Source organism: Dasypus novemcinctus, chromosome 24, assembly GCF_030445035.2.
Source record: "Dasypus novemcinctus isolate mDasNov1 chromosome 24, mDasNov1.1.hap2, whole genome shotgun sequence".
NCBI classification, from domain to species: domain Eukaryota; kingdom Metazoa; phylum Chordata; class Mammalia; order Cingulata; family Dasypodidae; genus Dasypus; species Dasypus novemcinctus.
This window is the reverse complement of record NC_080696.1, coordinates 66,433,912-66,447,750: the sequence shown is the minus strand read 5'-3', so window position 1 is coordinate 66,447,750 and position 13,839 is coordinate 66,433,912. Positions and strand designations below refer to the sequence as shown.

Below are 13,839 nucleotides of genomic sequence, written 5' to 3'. Positions count from 1 at the left end.
GGGTTTTAGTTTTCTGCGATGCCCTGAGGTGGTAGCTACCATCGCAGGTGTCTGCATAGACAATTTTCTTTGGAAAGCGTCCGTAGTTGTTGGCTCCACAGGTAGCTTTAGACCCTCTAATCGACACAAACTCCCTCCCAGTTTGGAACACACGGACAACTTTGGATTACGTGCCCTCCACTGTCCCAGCCAGTGCTTACTGACCTCAGTCAGCAGGCAGTTCCCAGACTCCCACTCGGTGTCAGGCCCTGCCCTCCGCTTACCGTCGCAGCAGTTCTGAAGTAGTGCTTGACCTGGAGGAAACCGAGGCTGAGAGAAGTAGTTTTCAAGAGCACTGGCCTGGCTCCTGCTGAAACCTGGATTTGAACCAGCAGCTTGAGGCTTGAGCCCCTGTGCTCTTTGACCACTTCATTATTTAGCATGTTAGACAACAGGACTTTGAAAAGCAAAATCAGAGAATTGCTAATATTTTCCACTTCAGGCCTTGCTTTGGGGTTAAAATGCAAATTTTTGAACCCTGCTTTTCTAGAATAGCCACTGGTCAATGTTTCCCCCTTGTCTTTGTTTGCGTTGTAGGAGCTGTGTCTGATTCGTTTCCACCCCGCGACAGAAGAAGAGGAGGTTGCCTATATTTCCCTCTACTCCTATTTTAGCAGCCGAGGCCGCTTTGGCGTCGTAGCTAATAACAACAGGCACATCAAGGACCTCTACTTGATCCCCCTGAGTGCCAAGGAGCCTGTTCCCTCCAAACTCTTGCCCTTTGAAGGACCAGGTAAGCCCCAGACTTCGAGTGATGATACTGCCCATCCCATACCCAGGCACCCTTTAGCACTGATACGGAGTCGGGACGAGGTTGCTGCCAGGTGGCTGGCACTGTCCCACTCATCCTGGGACTTTCTGGGAACAGGAGCGGAGCAGTACTGAGGCAGAGAGCTCAGCTTCTAGGATACAGGACTGTGGTGCTGGAGGCGTCACTTGTTTTTAGCATAAATTGTCTCAGGGAAGTTTTATGAAGGGGTAAACGGTCACAGTTTTCACCCGGCCTGTCCTGGATGCTCAAGGGCGCAGGCACCGAGGAGAGGAGCACCGCGAGGGAAGGTAAATGTTGATGTCACCGGGGCCGGGGCTTCACTCTCAGGGGTTTTATTGTTTTCTTAATATTCAGCTCAGGAATGAGCAGATATCAATGGGTTCTTTTTCTCTGAGGTCAATTCTTTGATAGGAATTAATTTCTGGGAGATACTAAAGTACTAGTAAAGTAGGAAAATATATTTCTAGATTAATTACTTTTGAATCTGCTCAAATTTTAATGTTCTTTTATCTTTGCAAACTACTTTGTTTTCCTATGCTTTAGAAAGTGTTGCAAATTTTTACTTACAAACTGACCTTTAGAGAAATTTCAGATTTGTCCAGAAATTGAGGATGACTCTGAGAGGCACAGTCTGTCAGTGCCAGGGTCTTTCTCAACCTTTTAGTAGATGTCGATGTGAGTTAAATCAGGGAATTAGCGTGAGGCGCCTCAGTTACAGTGTCCTTGGTCATAAACTCCAGAGGATTGGTACTACCTAAAAGATGCTAATTCTAACACATTTTCAGTGCTCTTCAAAGTGCTTTGTTCTAGAGGCGGTGGCCACATGCCCTGAGCACTGACTGGTCCTGCCGTAGACCCAGGCACCTCGCTGTCCTTTGCCCGCCACCAGTCCATGGCACGGGCTCCTGCCCCACAGCGTGCAGAGTGCACAGACCTGTGTGGTCCTCGGCGCCGTGGTGGGGGGCTGGGCAGAGAACCCCACATGGGGAAGGAGGCTGCCTGGGCCCCACACATGAGACCCCTCAGGGAGCCGCCCTCCCTGTGCTCCTGTGAGCAGGTCAGCGTGGCGTCCATCACAGTCCCCTCGACCCCCGCTGCTGGCTGGAACATGCTGCCTAGTGCTGGGTGGCATGGACTTGTACCCATAGCAGTATTGTTTGGTACCGGTACTTCTAGGGTTAAGCATTTACTGGCATACATTAAATTGTTTCAATGCCAGATACGTTTTAAAGAGCAAAGTTCTACTTGGGGTAAAATGCCACTGACCGGTGGCCAGAGAGGGCCTTGGCAGAAGGTTCTTGGTGACCAGGTATATGAAGAGTGCCGGCCATCTTCCTCGATGATCAAGTGCAGAGAGAAGTCCTGTTTTCCTACAGGTGAAGATCAAGAAGCTGATTTACCGACGTCAGAAGAGCTCCGGCCATCACAAGAGTGAGGGCTAATGTGTAGGTGGAGGGACAAGCGTGCCGTTCCAAGCACCAGGGGCTCTGACACACACGGCACTTTCCCCTTAGAGCTAAACGCACTCTTGTTTATGGACATGTGAATTAGTAGGTACTGAGCTTCCCCTTTCAAAAGAAATTAAAGCAAAATTTAATTCTCATTTGAGATCCTCTCACTCCATCTCCATGTTTAGCAATGTGAGCTGCATGAAAACCGTCACTGGCTGCATCTTTGTCACATTAGTCAGAACCGTGAGGTGTGAGTGCTTGTTGAGCGAGCCCTGGAGTGTTGGCCAGGCCTGGGCACGCCACAGGCCTCGAGACAGTCTCTGTCTCTGATCACAGATTGAAGGCATTGGAATTGGTGGGCAGTGACTGGTTTCTTGACAGTGGACCACCGAGAGGCTAGAGGGAGGGTCCCCAGAGGAATGGCCATGGGTGCAGTCCTGGGTATGTGGGTAGTGGGCCCTGCAGGCACTTCAGGGGGCGGGGGGCCTGGGCTGGTTGGAGAACACCAGGACACAGCACTCACAGGGGGTGGACGTCACACCTCACCTATCCCAGCACCTCCTCCACGCACTTACTTTGCCTAAAGGGGAAACTCACAAGGCCTGCAGGTTGCCCTGTACAGGAAAGAAGTGATCAGGTTTGTTGCAGTAATACAGGAGGAGGGTTTTAGAAAATAATCACTGAAATTTTATCTTTTTAATTTAAAGGCTTTTATCCTAAATGATATAAGCCTGTTGACTTTATCACATTCAGTTTTTTGCTTGTTTCACCCTCCTGCTTTCATTGCTTGATGTTAACATGTATGTATAATATTTTATCACTTCCACGTTAGCTAAACAACCTTGACGCCAGGCCAGGTGACTTCCTGACATGATTCATGCATTATAGCTTTTGCTGTGCTTGACATGGTGTTTTCTGGATATTCGTGTGTATGTGTGGGTCCTGGTTTACTCCTGTAGATGTGCAGTCACCGTGGTGTGGGTGTGTGGGTGTGTGTGTGTGGATGGCTAGAGGCTGTAGTTTCTCCTCTGTTGCAAAGGTGCCTTTCTTCACCGAGTTGTTTCCACGTGGAACCCTGGGGAGGGCGGCGGCAGAAGCAGGGGGCGGGGAGTCTTGTCTGAGCACTGCTGCATGCCAGGCTTGGTCCCCCACACTGACCTGACACCTGCCGCCCCAGCAAACCTGGTGTCACTTGCCTAGGTCACACCTAGAAGATGGCTGAGCTGGGCTTTGCACGTGGGTCCGCCTCTCTCCCAAAGCCTTGCTTTCAGTCACAAGGTTCTTTTGTCACTCAGGTCTCTGCAGTGGGCAAAGCCAAATGGGATTAAACCCTGGAGCTCCAGCTTGGAAGAGCTGCCTGCAGAGGGGCGGCCTGTCAGCATACAGTGGTGCAGTGTGGGGCTCAGGGGCGGGTGGAGAGGGTGTCGCAGAGGAGTGCGGCCGACTCACCCACCTCTATTACGGAAAATCATTTTATAGCCATGTAAAATTACAGGATTCCCTCACCTCTTCAGCTCTTAACTACTTGCTTTCGGGAACCAAATAGGTATGGAAACATTTTCCCCGAGCTCTTGCTGTTCACACTCAAGAAGGAAGAAAAGATACCAAAGGCACCAAAATCGTGCCCTTTTCTCAAATACGTAGTTTGGTGCCACACACACCTGCCCGGTGTACCCTGTGGGCAGTGCTCCATGCTTAGTCTCCAGAGCTGTGTGCTGCCAACAGCCCACGTTGGGAGCTGTTCTCACACAGAGTTGCCTACAGCCACACACACAGCGTGCAGGCTGTGTTTCAGAGCACACCCAGAGCCTGCCGAGCTCCTCTGAGCACCTCTGTCCTTGCACACTCTGTGACCTGTCTGCAGGAAATGCTGGGTTATCGTATTCTGCCTGGTGGCACGTTTTTAAGGCCCTGGCCTTGTTTTGGAGGACAGTTGGAAAGCCTAAGAACCCTCCTCCATCTAGGTGTCCATCTTTTCCACTTTAGGCCTTACCTGAGCTTGACTTCAGGTTACTGTCTGACAGTTTCGTGAGCAGGGACTTAGGGTCTCAGGTGTCGTCTGCACATTTTGAAGTTGTCTTCAGGAAGGGAGATTGGTTAGATTTGAAGCTAGTTGCTGATAGGTTTGGAATGTGATTATAACAAGACTGACTTGAAACTGAGATGCCTACACTAGCTTTAACTATACCAAACCAAACCCCCACCATCTCTGAATGAATTGATTGGGCTTCAATTTTTTTATTTGGCCTGTTGAATAACATCAGAGGTGTACAAAATGCATATCATTTTCCCCCATGTAAAGGGTGGGTGGGAATACTACTGCCTTTTTTTTTTAAGGTGCTTTAATGGAAAGGGTTCTTTTCTCTGAATTTTTAATACCGGAAAGCACTTTTTAGAGCATTTAAATCCATAGTGTCTTTTTATTCTATAACTTGAAATATTGTCAGGTAAGCATTACTTGTTTTCATGTATGTATCAAAAGTTTTGCACAGAAATTGTAATCAGATTCAAAAAGAGGATTGAATGGAATGTACTCTTTTTCCTTCAAAATCAATAAAAATATTTCATGGAAACTGGTCCCTGTTTCTTTACATTTGAGTTGTTAGGAGCTCCTCGGTACTACCCACCCAAGGTCCAACTGCAGAAAGAGAAGGGACAGCTCCATCCCACCCTCTGTTTTGATAAGCCACATGACAGCATCACTCTCCATAGGTCCCAGCTTCCCAAGGCCACCCCTGGTGCTGGGAGGCAGAGCGCACCAGGGCGTGTGGCCGGGCTGCGGGGGCGGGTCCTGGCCCCTGGCACCTGGATGAAGATGGACAACTCTCCTCTGGCCAGCAACGCGTGCTGAGGTCCAGTGGTTTCTTACGGGCCTTCGAATTTCAGAATTGGAAAGGAGGGGTCTGGTGTGTGAGCGTGTGTGTGTGTGTCTGTGCGTGCAGGGGTGGGGGAGAGCTCTTTCCCACTGTATTTGCTGAGTCTCTTTTCTACCCAAGCACACTTGAGAACCGTTGCTTATTTATTCGCACACAATTTCATTTCCAGCAGGCATGAACATTCTGTTTTGACCGATTCAGAACATAAGAGGATTTTCGTTTTAAATAATGAGTGGTGGAACATGTCAGGTAGATTTAGGGGTAAAAGCGTCATTGAAGAGGAAGAGTGGGCCCTCAGATGGTCTATTTAATGAAACTGAGCATGGGCCCACGAAATACCAGGGCTGGTGGCTTGTCCAGGAACCACGAGGACAGTTCTGCAGCCATCGTTTGGAGTGGGTGGTTTTCTCCTCCAGCCACTTCACCTTTGCTCACAGTCCCTCCTGCAGCACCTGGACACGCATTCTGGCTCCAGCCTCGGGTCAGATACATCCTCCTTTAGCACACACCTGTCAGGTGTACCTCCTTTTGGTTCTCAGTTTCTCTGTGTACATGTGGTCTAATTCTGACCACTGGGTCTGAGGCTAGACCTTTCCACCCTGGAGTCTCCTGTGGCACATGCCTGGAGCTCAAGTGGCCTTTCATACAAGCAAGCACACATTCTGAAGAAACATTTTTACCCAGTTGTGGGAAGGGTGGGAGGGTGGGATCAGGCAATGCCCTTGTGCTAAGTCTGATAAACTCCCTGTCTAGAACTAGGGGATGGCACACTTTAAGCTGCCACTGATATTTAAATGTCCCACCCACCTAATTGCTTATTCTCGTCTACTTTATAAGGTGGTAAACCTCAAAACAGCACTCAAGCGGGAGGTGGGTGAGCAAGCATCCTTGCTTCTGACGGTGGAAAACAGAAGTAACTTTGCAAAACCAGAGAAGCGTGCCCATGCCTTGGGCTGTGCCGGTCTGGAGTCGGGGCCACTGGCCTCCATGCTGCAGATGGCTTGGCTCACTGATTTCTGCACCTTTTTCAGACACACTTGGGGGTTAGCACACGTAGCACTGTGGCCACCAAAATGGGGTGAGCATGGAGGGGGAGCTCCTGGGCTGGGAGTGGGACGTGCAGAAGGAAGCCTGGCCCTCTGGCGTCTCCCCCAGGTGTAGGTGCACAGGGAGCAGACCCTCCTGTCTGCTGTGTCTGGTGTTGTGATGCTAGGCACCACCTTGTCGCAGGATGGGATGTAATTTGGGGACTTTTCCCCTCCACTCAGTAATTGCTTCTAAGGTCCAGGACAGAAGTGAGTTGTATTGTTTCTTCCATAAATGTAAGTTATTTCCAGGATGTTAGTTACATTTCAAATATTCATGCAGCCATAGCATGAATAAGTATATTAGGTGCTAAGATTTGATTACTTTAAAATTGGGGTATGCATTTTGGGACAGCCCAATTTAAATTTAAAATCTTGGGGAAGACTAGGGGAAAGTTCAAAACTAACACTGTTTTGGCGCTTTATTAGAATGCAGCCTTGTGTGTGCAGATGAGTTACTTGAATTGGAGGCATTTTAAAATGCCAGCTGCTTAGGTAGATACCAGTCTCTAGATAGCTCCGTGTTTTCAAACCAGTATATCAAATAATTTAATGATAATCTTATCTATGATGACTACGTCAACAAGGACTGAAGTCTGAAAGGGTTTTGTCCAGGCCTGGGTTTGCTAATTCTTTGAATGAGCAGGTTAGACATTCACAGTTCGAGTTGAAGTAGCACATGCCACCAGACCTGGCCCCTATGTCTTGGATGTCACAATAATTTTCTTAGCAGCCTTTTGACCTGAGATTTGATTTGTGCCAAAGGCCCTACAAAGCCCTTTCGAAATTGAGTTTTTTCCCTTAGCGAGGTGACATAGCCCCTCTAAGTTACAGATAAATGGCTGTTGGAAGTGACTTGCCCCAGGTAAGGCTTCCCAGCCCTGGCTGCTTGTCTCTGCCCACCCACCGCTCCTGCACATGCCCTCACTTCTGCTGCAAAGCTGTCCATTGGAACTTAGGCTTGTTGGCCAGCAGTTTGCAGGAGCGTTCAGTAATTAAACTTGTTTTGCGAGTTCTGGAGCTATTGTCAACATATATTTGGTCCAGAAAGGCCATAATAGCCTTTGGTCAACAATCAGCCATGGCCAAAAGCTGGATTTGAATTAGCTGGAAAGTATTAGGTAAATAAATAGTTACTCTAGTGAGAGAAGTATTTTTAAGTAGAAGTGCCCTTAATTCATGTTAATTACTAAATGGACGTGATAGATTGCCCTTCACGTTTGCTGAGCAGAAAACTTTGGTCTGCCTGACTTCCCAGTTTTTATTCCCTCCCGCGCCCAGCTCTTATCAGCAGAGCCAGCAAAAGGACATTCTGCCAGCCGTTTCCTCAGTGAAGGAGTGGCGCTAAGGCACTGGGCTCTGCGAAGACGCCAGCTCGTGAAGGCGCCTTCCTCGGTGACTCTCAGCTCTGTTCCACGCAACCTGTGAGGCCAGGGCCCTTAGGACGCCATGGAAGAGGAAGGGGTCCCTGTGAAAGCTGGGTCCCCGCCTCCAGTCTGGCGTGGGCTGTGCTGGGACATCATGTGCCCACAGGAACTCAGCCTTACTGAAATTTAGGAAGATTAATCAGAAGCGCTCATTTATGGGACTATGAAACCGTGCCTGGAAACAGCTATTTGAAGTGATTTCCCACCATTTTTAATCATAAAAAGTAGGGAAATCATACTACTAATTTTTTTTTCTCTTTTAACCAATGCCTTTATTTTTTTGTTATTTGTAGGGTTTTTTGAGCATTTTTTAAAAGTATGTATATATAACATACCTTTGTACACCACAGTAACCTTAAAACGTGTAAATTTATTACAGTTTGAGTAATGTAAAATAGCTTATGCTATTGGAACAAATTTTTTTTCTCCCTAACTTACTGTTTTGTGACTTGGAACTTTTTGTTCCCCTTTGGCATTCTGGATTTGTTGGGAACTAGGAGGAGGACCATTCCTGGGATATTAGCATTCCTGATATAATGTACCACAACCTAGAAGGTTTGCAATAATCCTTTAAGAAATAATTATCTTTTAAAACTACTTTACTCTGCCCTCTCACTGCCTACACGTTTGTTCCTGTGCTCTGTCCTGTGCTCTGCCCTTTCCCACCCGTTTTCCTAATGTCTTCTGTTTGTGTGCGCACAGTATCCTGAGTTTACAAGGACGTGAGCATTAGGTAGCACTTGATACATTAATGTTCAATGCATTGTTTTCTAAACCTAACATTTAGCCATTTCAATTAGCACCATTTTCCCCATTGATTGAAATTTTGTGCAATTGCAATGGTTTGTGCTTTATTGATTATTATAATTGAGTGGAAGAATTGATTCCTTTTTGAATATATAATATTAACATGTTTAGCCTAATTTATGTATCACAAGTCATAAGTTCATAACCAAAGGAACTGTTCCCTGCCTGGTATTGTCCTATAGCAAGAGGGAGATAAAAGAACTTCCCTAACTAGGGTTTTGTTTAAAAATCATCCCAGTACATAAATACTTTAAAACCCTTAGGTTGACAGTTTTAGGCTTTTGCTTACTGGCCTTCTCCGCCGCTCCCGCTTTAGTGCTTCAGCATCATCTGTAATTGACACCGGAGATGAATTTATTCAAGAATTGGACCCTTGGTCCTGTTCCTCCTGACTCGGGAGTTAATTGCTTCCTCAGTGGATGTGAGGACCCAGCGGGGCACAGAGGCCTTTGTGGGACTAGAACCATCCACGCTTTCGCAACAAGCTTTCAAAACCTTGCTTTTATTTTACTACCGAATTTCTTCCTTAGACAAAATTCTCCCATGGAAAACATTCCCCATAAAGCCCTTACGAAGATTTCCTTCTGAAGGATAAGAACTGAATTTAGTTTCTGAACTTTGCACAAATATTTTGTTTTTCAGGTCTTGAGTCACCACGTCCAAATATAATCCTTGGGTTAGTAATCTGTCAGAAAGTAAAGCGTCCTTCGAGTGCTGGTGAGGTGGACAAGCCGGAGGAGAAGCGGAGCCGCCTGCAAGCGCAGGAGGACACGGACCTTCCGCCCCACCCCAAGGCGGCTCCTGCGCCCCAGCCCGAGAAGAGGCCCCCCAAGTATCAGCTCTGCTCTGCGGACACAAGTGCCAGCACCACCCCTCCCAGCTCGCCTCCGCCTCCGCCGCCTCTGCCAGAGCCCCCCGCTGCGCCAGCTTCGTCATCGGTGCTAAAGATGTTGTCCTCGCTCAGGCCAGGGGCCACCACCACCACCACGGCATCAAGCGCGGCAACACCCGTTCCCGGGGCAGCGTCCTCTGTCGCTTCATCTGCTTCAAAAACAGCTTCGCCCCTGGAACATATCCTGCAGACTCTCTTTGGAAAAAAGAAGTCGTTCGACCCCCCTGCCAAAGATTCCACCGAGTCCCCTGCAGCCTCCCACCCAGATGCCAGGGCCAAGGCGGACGATGGGGTGGCCGCGGCCCCTTTATTAGACCCCATTGTTCAGCAGTTCGGCCAGTTTTCAAAAGATAAAGCCCTGGAGGAGGAGGAGGACGACCGGCCCTACGACCCCGAGGAGGAGTACGACCCCGAGAGAGCCTTCGATGCGCTGCCGCCGGAGCGGGGACAGGCTCCCGACGCCACTGAGAAGGAGGAGGTGGCATACGACCCAGAGGACGAGACTATCCTAGAAGAAGCCAAGGTCACCATCGACGACCTGCCCAATCGCATGTGCGCAGACGCTAAGGGCGCGTCTGCAGAGAGGGCTGCTGAGTATGCCGCCGGCGCCCCGCCCCCCTCTTTGGTTGAACAACAGAAGATGCTAGAAGAACTTAACAAGCAGATTGAGGAGCAGAAGAGACAGCTGGAGGAGCAGGAGGAGGCTCTGAGGCAGCAGAGGGCGGCTGTCGGGGCTTCCATGGCCCACTTCTCGGTGTCCGAGGCATTGATGTCACCGCCACCCAAGTCCTCGCTGACCAAGGCGGAGCTGTTCCAGCCAGAGCCACAGGCCGCAGACCCGGCCGCGCGACTGCCCAGCGCCAGCCAGGCCAGCCAGGCCAGCCAGGGGCCGAACCCGAGCCGAGACCCGCGGCAGGCCCGGCGGCGGGCGGCCGAGAGCTGCGAGGGCCAGCCCTTCAAGCCGCCCGCCAACGGCGCTGCCGAGGCCGGCCCGCTCCCTGGCGAGACGGCGCCACCGCCGTCGAACCACGATGGCCAGAAGGGGGAGCGCTCGGAGGAGGCGGGCCAGCCCCCCACGGAGAGCGCGCACCCTGCGGCGGCCGGGGACATGGCGGCCAGGCCCGCGCGCAAGGTCCTGCTCCCCACGCCGCCCGGCCCCGCCTTCCAGCCCGGCTTCCCCCTGCAGGGCGACGGGCAGCGCTTCAGCCCTGCCGCAGGAAGGGACCCCTGCTCGGGCTCCGTGTTCACCCCTCAGGAGAAGGCTCTCGGCTCGTCCCCGTATGAGGAGCCCAGAAATCCGCAGTTTGCCGAGAAAAACGGCAATCTAGGAGGGGACTCGGGCGAGAGAGAGCCGCAGTCCAGACCTGGCGAGGGGGCCCCCGCCTTCCCCGCTCCCGGACAGAAAGGGGGCGCCCCTCAGCCCCCGTTCCAGGGCCAGCGAGAGCCTGTGCCCCGCCCTTTCGGAGTGCCAGGACTGCACGGCCCCCATTTCTCAGGACCAAGGGGGCCAGCCCCCCCGTTTTCGGAAGAGAATATCCTTTCCAACAATGAGGGTCCCAGAGGGCCGGCCCCTGCCAGGCTCGGGGCGCAGAAGGGGCCCATCCCTTCCCTGTTCTCGGGCCAGCACGGGCCGCCGCCTTTCGGGGAGAACAGGGGTCCTTCACCCCCTTACCTGGCTGGGCCCCGAGCAGCAGCGCCGCCCCCATTCGAAGAGCGCAAGGATCCCCACGGGGACAAGAGGGAGTTCCCAGACCCCCCGCACGGCGGCCTGCCCGGCCTTCCGGCCCAGTTTGAAGGGCCCGAGCAAGCCCAGTTTCTGGGCGGCCGGGGGCCCACACCGTTCCAGTTTGGAGCCCAGAGGAGACCCCTCCTGTCTCAGTTCAAGGGGCCCAGGGGAGGCCCCCCACCCTCGCAGTTTGGAGGCCAGAGGGGCCTGCCCCCGGGCCACTTTGGGGGCCCCAGGGGGCCCCATCCTGGGCAGTTTGAAGCGGCCCGCGGCCCCCACCCGAATCAGTTTGAAGGGCCCAGAGGCCAAGCACAAAATTTCATGCCAGGACCCAGGGGCATTCAGCCTCCACAGTTCGAAGAACAAAGAGTCAATTCGCCACCAAGATTTGCAAATCAAAGGGCGCCGGCACCCCTTCAGTTCGGACCTCGGGGCTCCGCGCCATTTCCTGAGAAAAATGAACAAGCGCCTTCGAGATTTCACTTCCCAGGGCAGTCCCCGCCGGTGATGAAGCCCGCCCCGAGGCCGCTGCTGGAGCTGCCCAGCCACCCCCCGCAGCACAGGAAGGACCGGTGGGACGACGCCGGCCCGGCCGCCCTGGCCCCCGGCGCCCCAGGGCCCGGCCCGGAGCCCGAGCCGCAGTGGCCGGCGTCCGATTTCCGGGAGGGCCAAGGCCACGAGTTCAGAGCGCAGACCTTCGAAGGTCGGCAGAGGGAGCGCTTCGAGGCGGGGCCCAAAGAGAAGCCCGGCGACGAGGCCGAGGCGCCAGCGGCCGAGAACCGCCAGGGACGCGCCTTTGAAGACCGGCGGCGCGAGCGGGAGCACGGCAAGGCCTGGGAGCGCGACCGCGGCCGCCCCTGGAGCCGCGAGCGGGACTGGGAGCGGCACCGGGACAAGGACGGCGGCCGGGACTGGGACCGAAGCCGGGAGCGGAGCGCAAACCGGGAGCGGGAGCGGGAGGCGGAGCGGGCCCGGGAGTGGGACCGGGGCCGCGAGCGGAGCCGGAACCGGGACCGGGAGCGCAGGCGGGACCGCGACCGCTCCCGGAGCCGCGACCGGGATCGGGCGCGGGAGAAGGACAGAGACCAGCGGGAGAGGGGCCGGGACCGGGACCGCAAGGACCGGGGCAAGAGCCAGGAGAGCCGCGACCCAAAGACAGAGGTGCCCCCGGCCCCTGAGGCGGGCGGCGCGGCCTCGGCGCAAGCCTAGGGGACAGCTGCCGCGGGGAGGGGACCTCGCAGAGGTGACGCTCCAGTCCATCGTCTCAGCCTGGCCCAGCTTTTTAAAAGCCAGTTTATGAAATGTGTTGAACGAAAGGTTTTTGACATGGCTATGAACTTAGACGAAGACTGGCCAATTCTGGACTTCAAAAAGTGACTGTAATTTTGTGTATAATGATTTCTTAACAAAATTTCACATCTTTACAATTCTGATGCTTTTTTAAAAGAACTTAATATTTCCATTCAAAACTACAGAAATGGGAAAGTGTCATTAAAAGCATATTGCTTTTTCAGATTATAAAGTTATCTTTACCAATAACTTGACTGATGTAAATTTTAAGGGAATTTCAGTGGACCTTAGAGCCATACCTTTACTGACATCTCATCTGTACTTCCCTGTCCGAAAGGCTCGTTTTCCAGGTCCTTCACGTGCTCCCCAGGGCCCCCGAGCCGCCCCCTGTGTTGTGCGGGTGCCTGGGCCGGGTGGGTTTCTGGGGATGGAGGGGATCAGTGTTACTGCTTTGCACCTGGAACGCTGAGAAACACGCATCTTCTAAGCGCAGTTTCCTTTTGTCACAAGGACATTTGAGTTGTAATTTCAACCAGGAAAACAAAAATACTTTTTCTCTTTTGCTCAGTTTTTATATATTGCCTTATAATTTTTTTTTTCCAAAAAGACACCATTAAAAGCAACCTCTTTCCGGGTAGAAACGGTTGTGTTTTAAATCACAATTGAAAAATGTTTAAAGTTTACCAGCCTAAAGAAAGTGAGAAAATAAACCAACTTTGGGGGTTGGGGGTGGGGTTCTTTGATTTGAATAATCAGGAACGTTTTGTTTGTAGTTTTCCTTCCTAATCCCAAGAAAAGTGCACTAAGCTTCAAACCGTTATATTTGTTGGATGAGAAATTTAAAAGTTTGTCACTGAAAATGGAACAATATCTGTATAAAGTCTGAGATGGAAAATAGTGATATATTAGTTCAAGAACTAAAAACCGTAGAAAGCGTTCACTGTGAAATACAGTCTACTGCTTGTCATGTATTTTTCAAGTTCTTCTGAAGTGTGAAATAGAGAAAACCTTGCTAATTTATTTGACTGTACAAATAAACTTTGATAATTTTTTATATTTTCATAAAATTACTTTTGCAAATGTAAAATTAGAGAATTTCGTTTGTCCTTTGGAGTCTATTCCATTGTACATCACTACAGTTTTTCACTTTATAGCACAAATTTCTAAGTTACACGAACATCGAGCACCTGGTGGTGGGGGTCGCCGCCTTCCAGACGGGGCCGCGGGCCGAACACATCGAAGTAGGAACTTGTTCCAACATCTACTAGGATGTGAAGGATTTTTTACATATAAAACAAATTTTTCTAATTTAAATACACAAATGTAAAAATCAGGTGTGTTTCTTTAGGTTTACTTGATAGAAATTTCTGTAAATTGTATTTTATATTGCAAAGTATATCACTGTACATTAAAACATGGAACTTCATAGGTTTTGTTACTTGAAGTAGAATAAACATCTACGGAACGTTGTCTC

The 13,839-nt window shown here is 51.1% G+C and overlaps 1 protein-coding gene across 6 annotated transcripts in view; it reads left to right on the top strand.

The window, feature by feature from the left end:
• The window catches only part of DIDO1 (death inducer-obliterator 1), a 60,918-nt gene extending 47,079 nt beyond the window's left edge, over positions 1 to 13,839 (top strand). For all 6 annotated transcript variants that reach the window (XM_058287301.2, XM_058287304.2, XM_058287302.2 and 3 more), the window contains exons 16-17: positions 577 to 772; positions 9,100 to 13,839. In XM_058287301.2, coding sequence (XP_058143284.1) covers positions 577 to 772; positions 9,100 to 12,284 — 3,381 coding nt within the window. In that variant the 3' untranslated portion in view covers positions 12,285 to 13,839. The remainder of the gene's footprint in view (positions 1 to 576; positions 773 to 9,099) is intronic.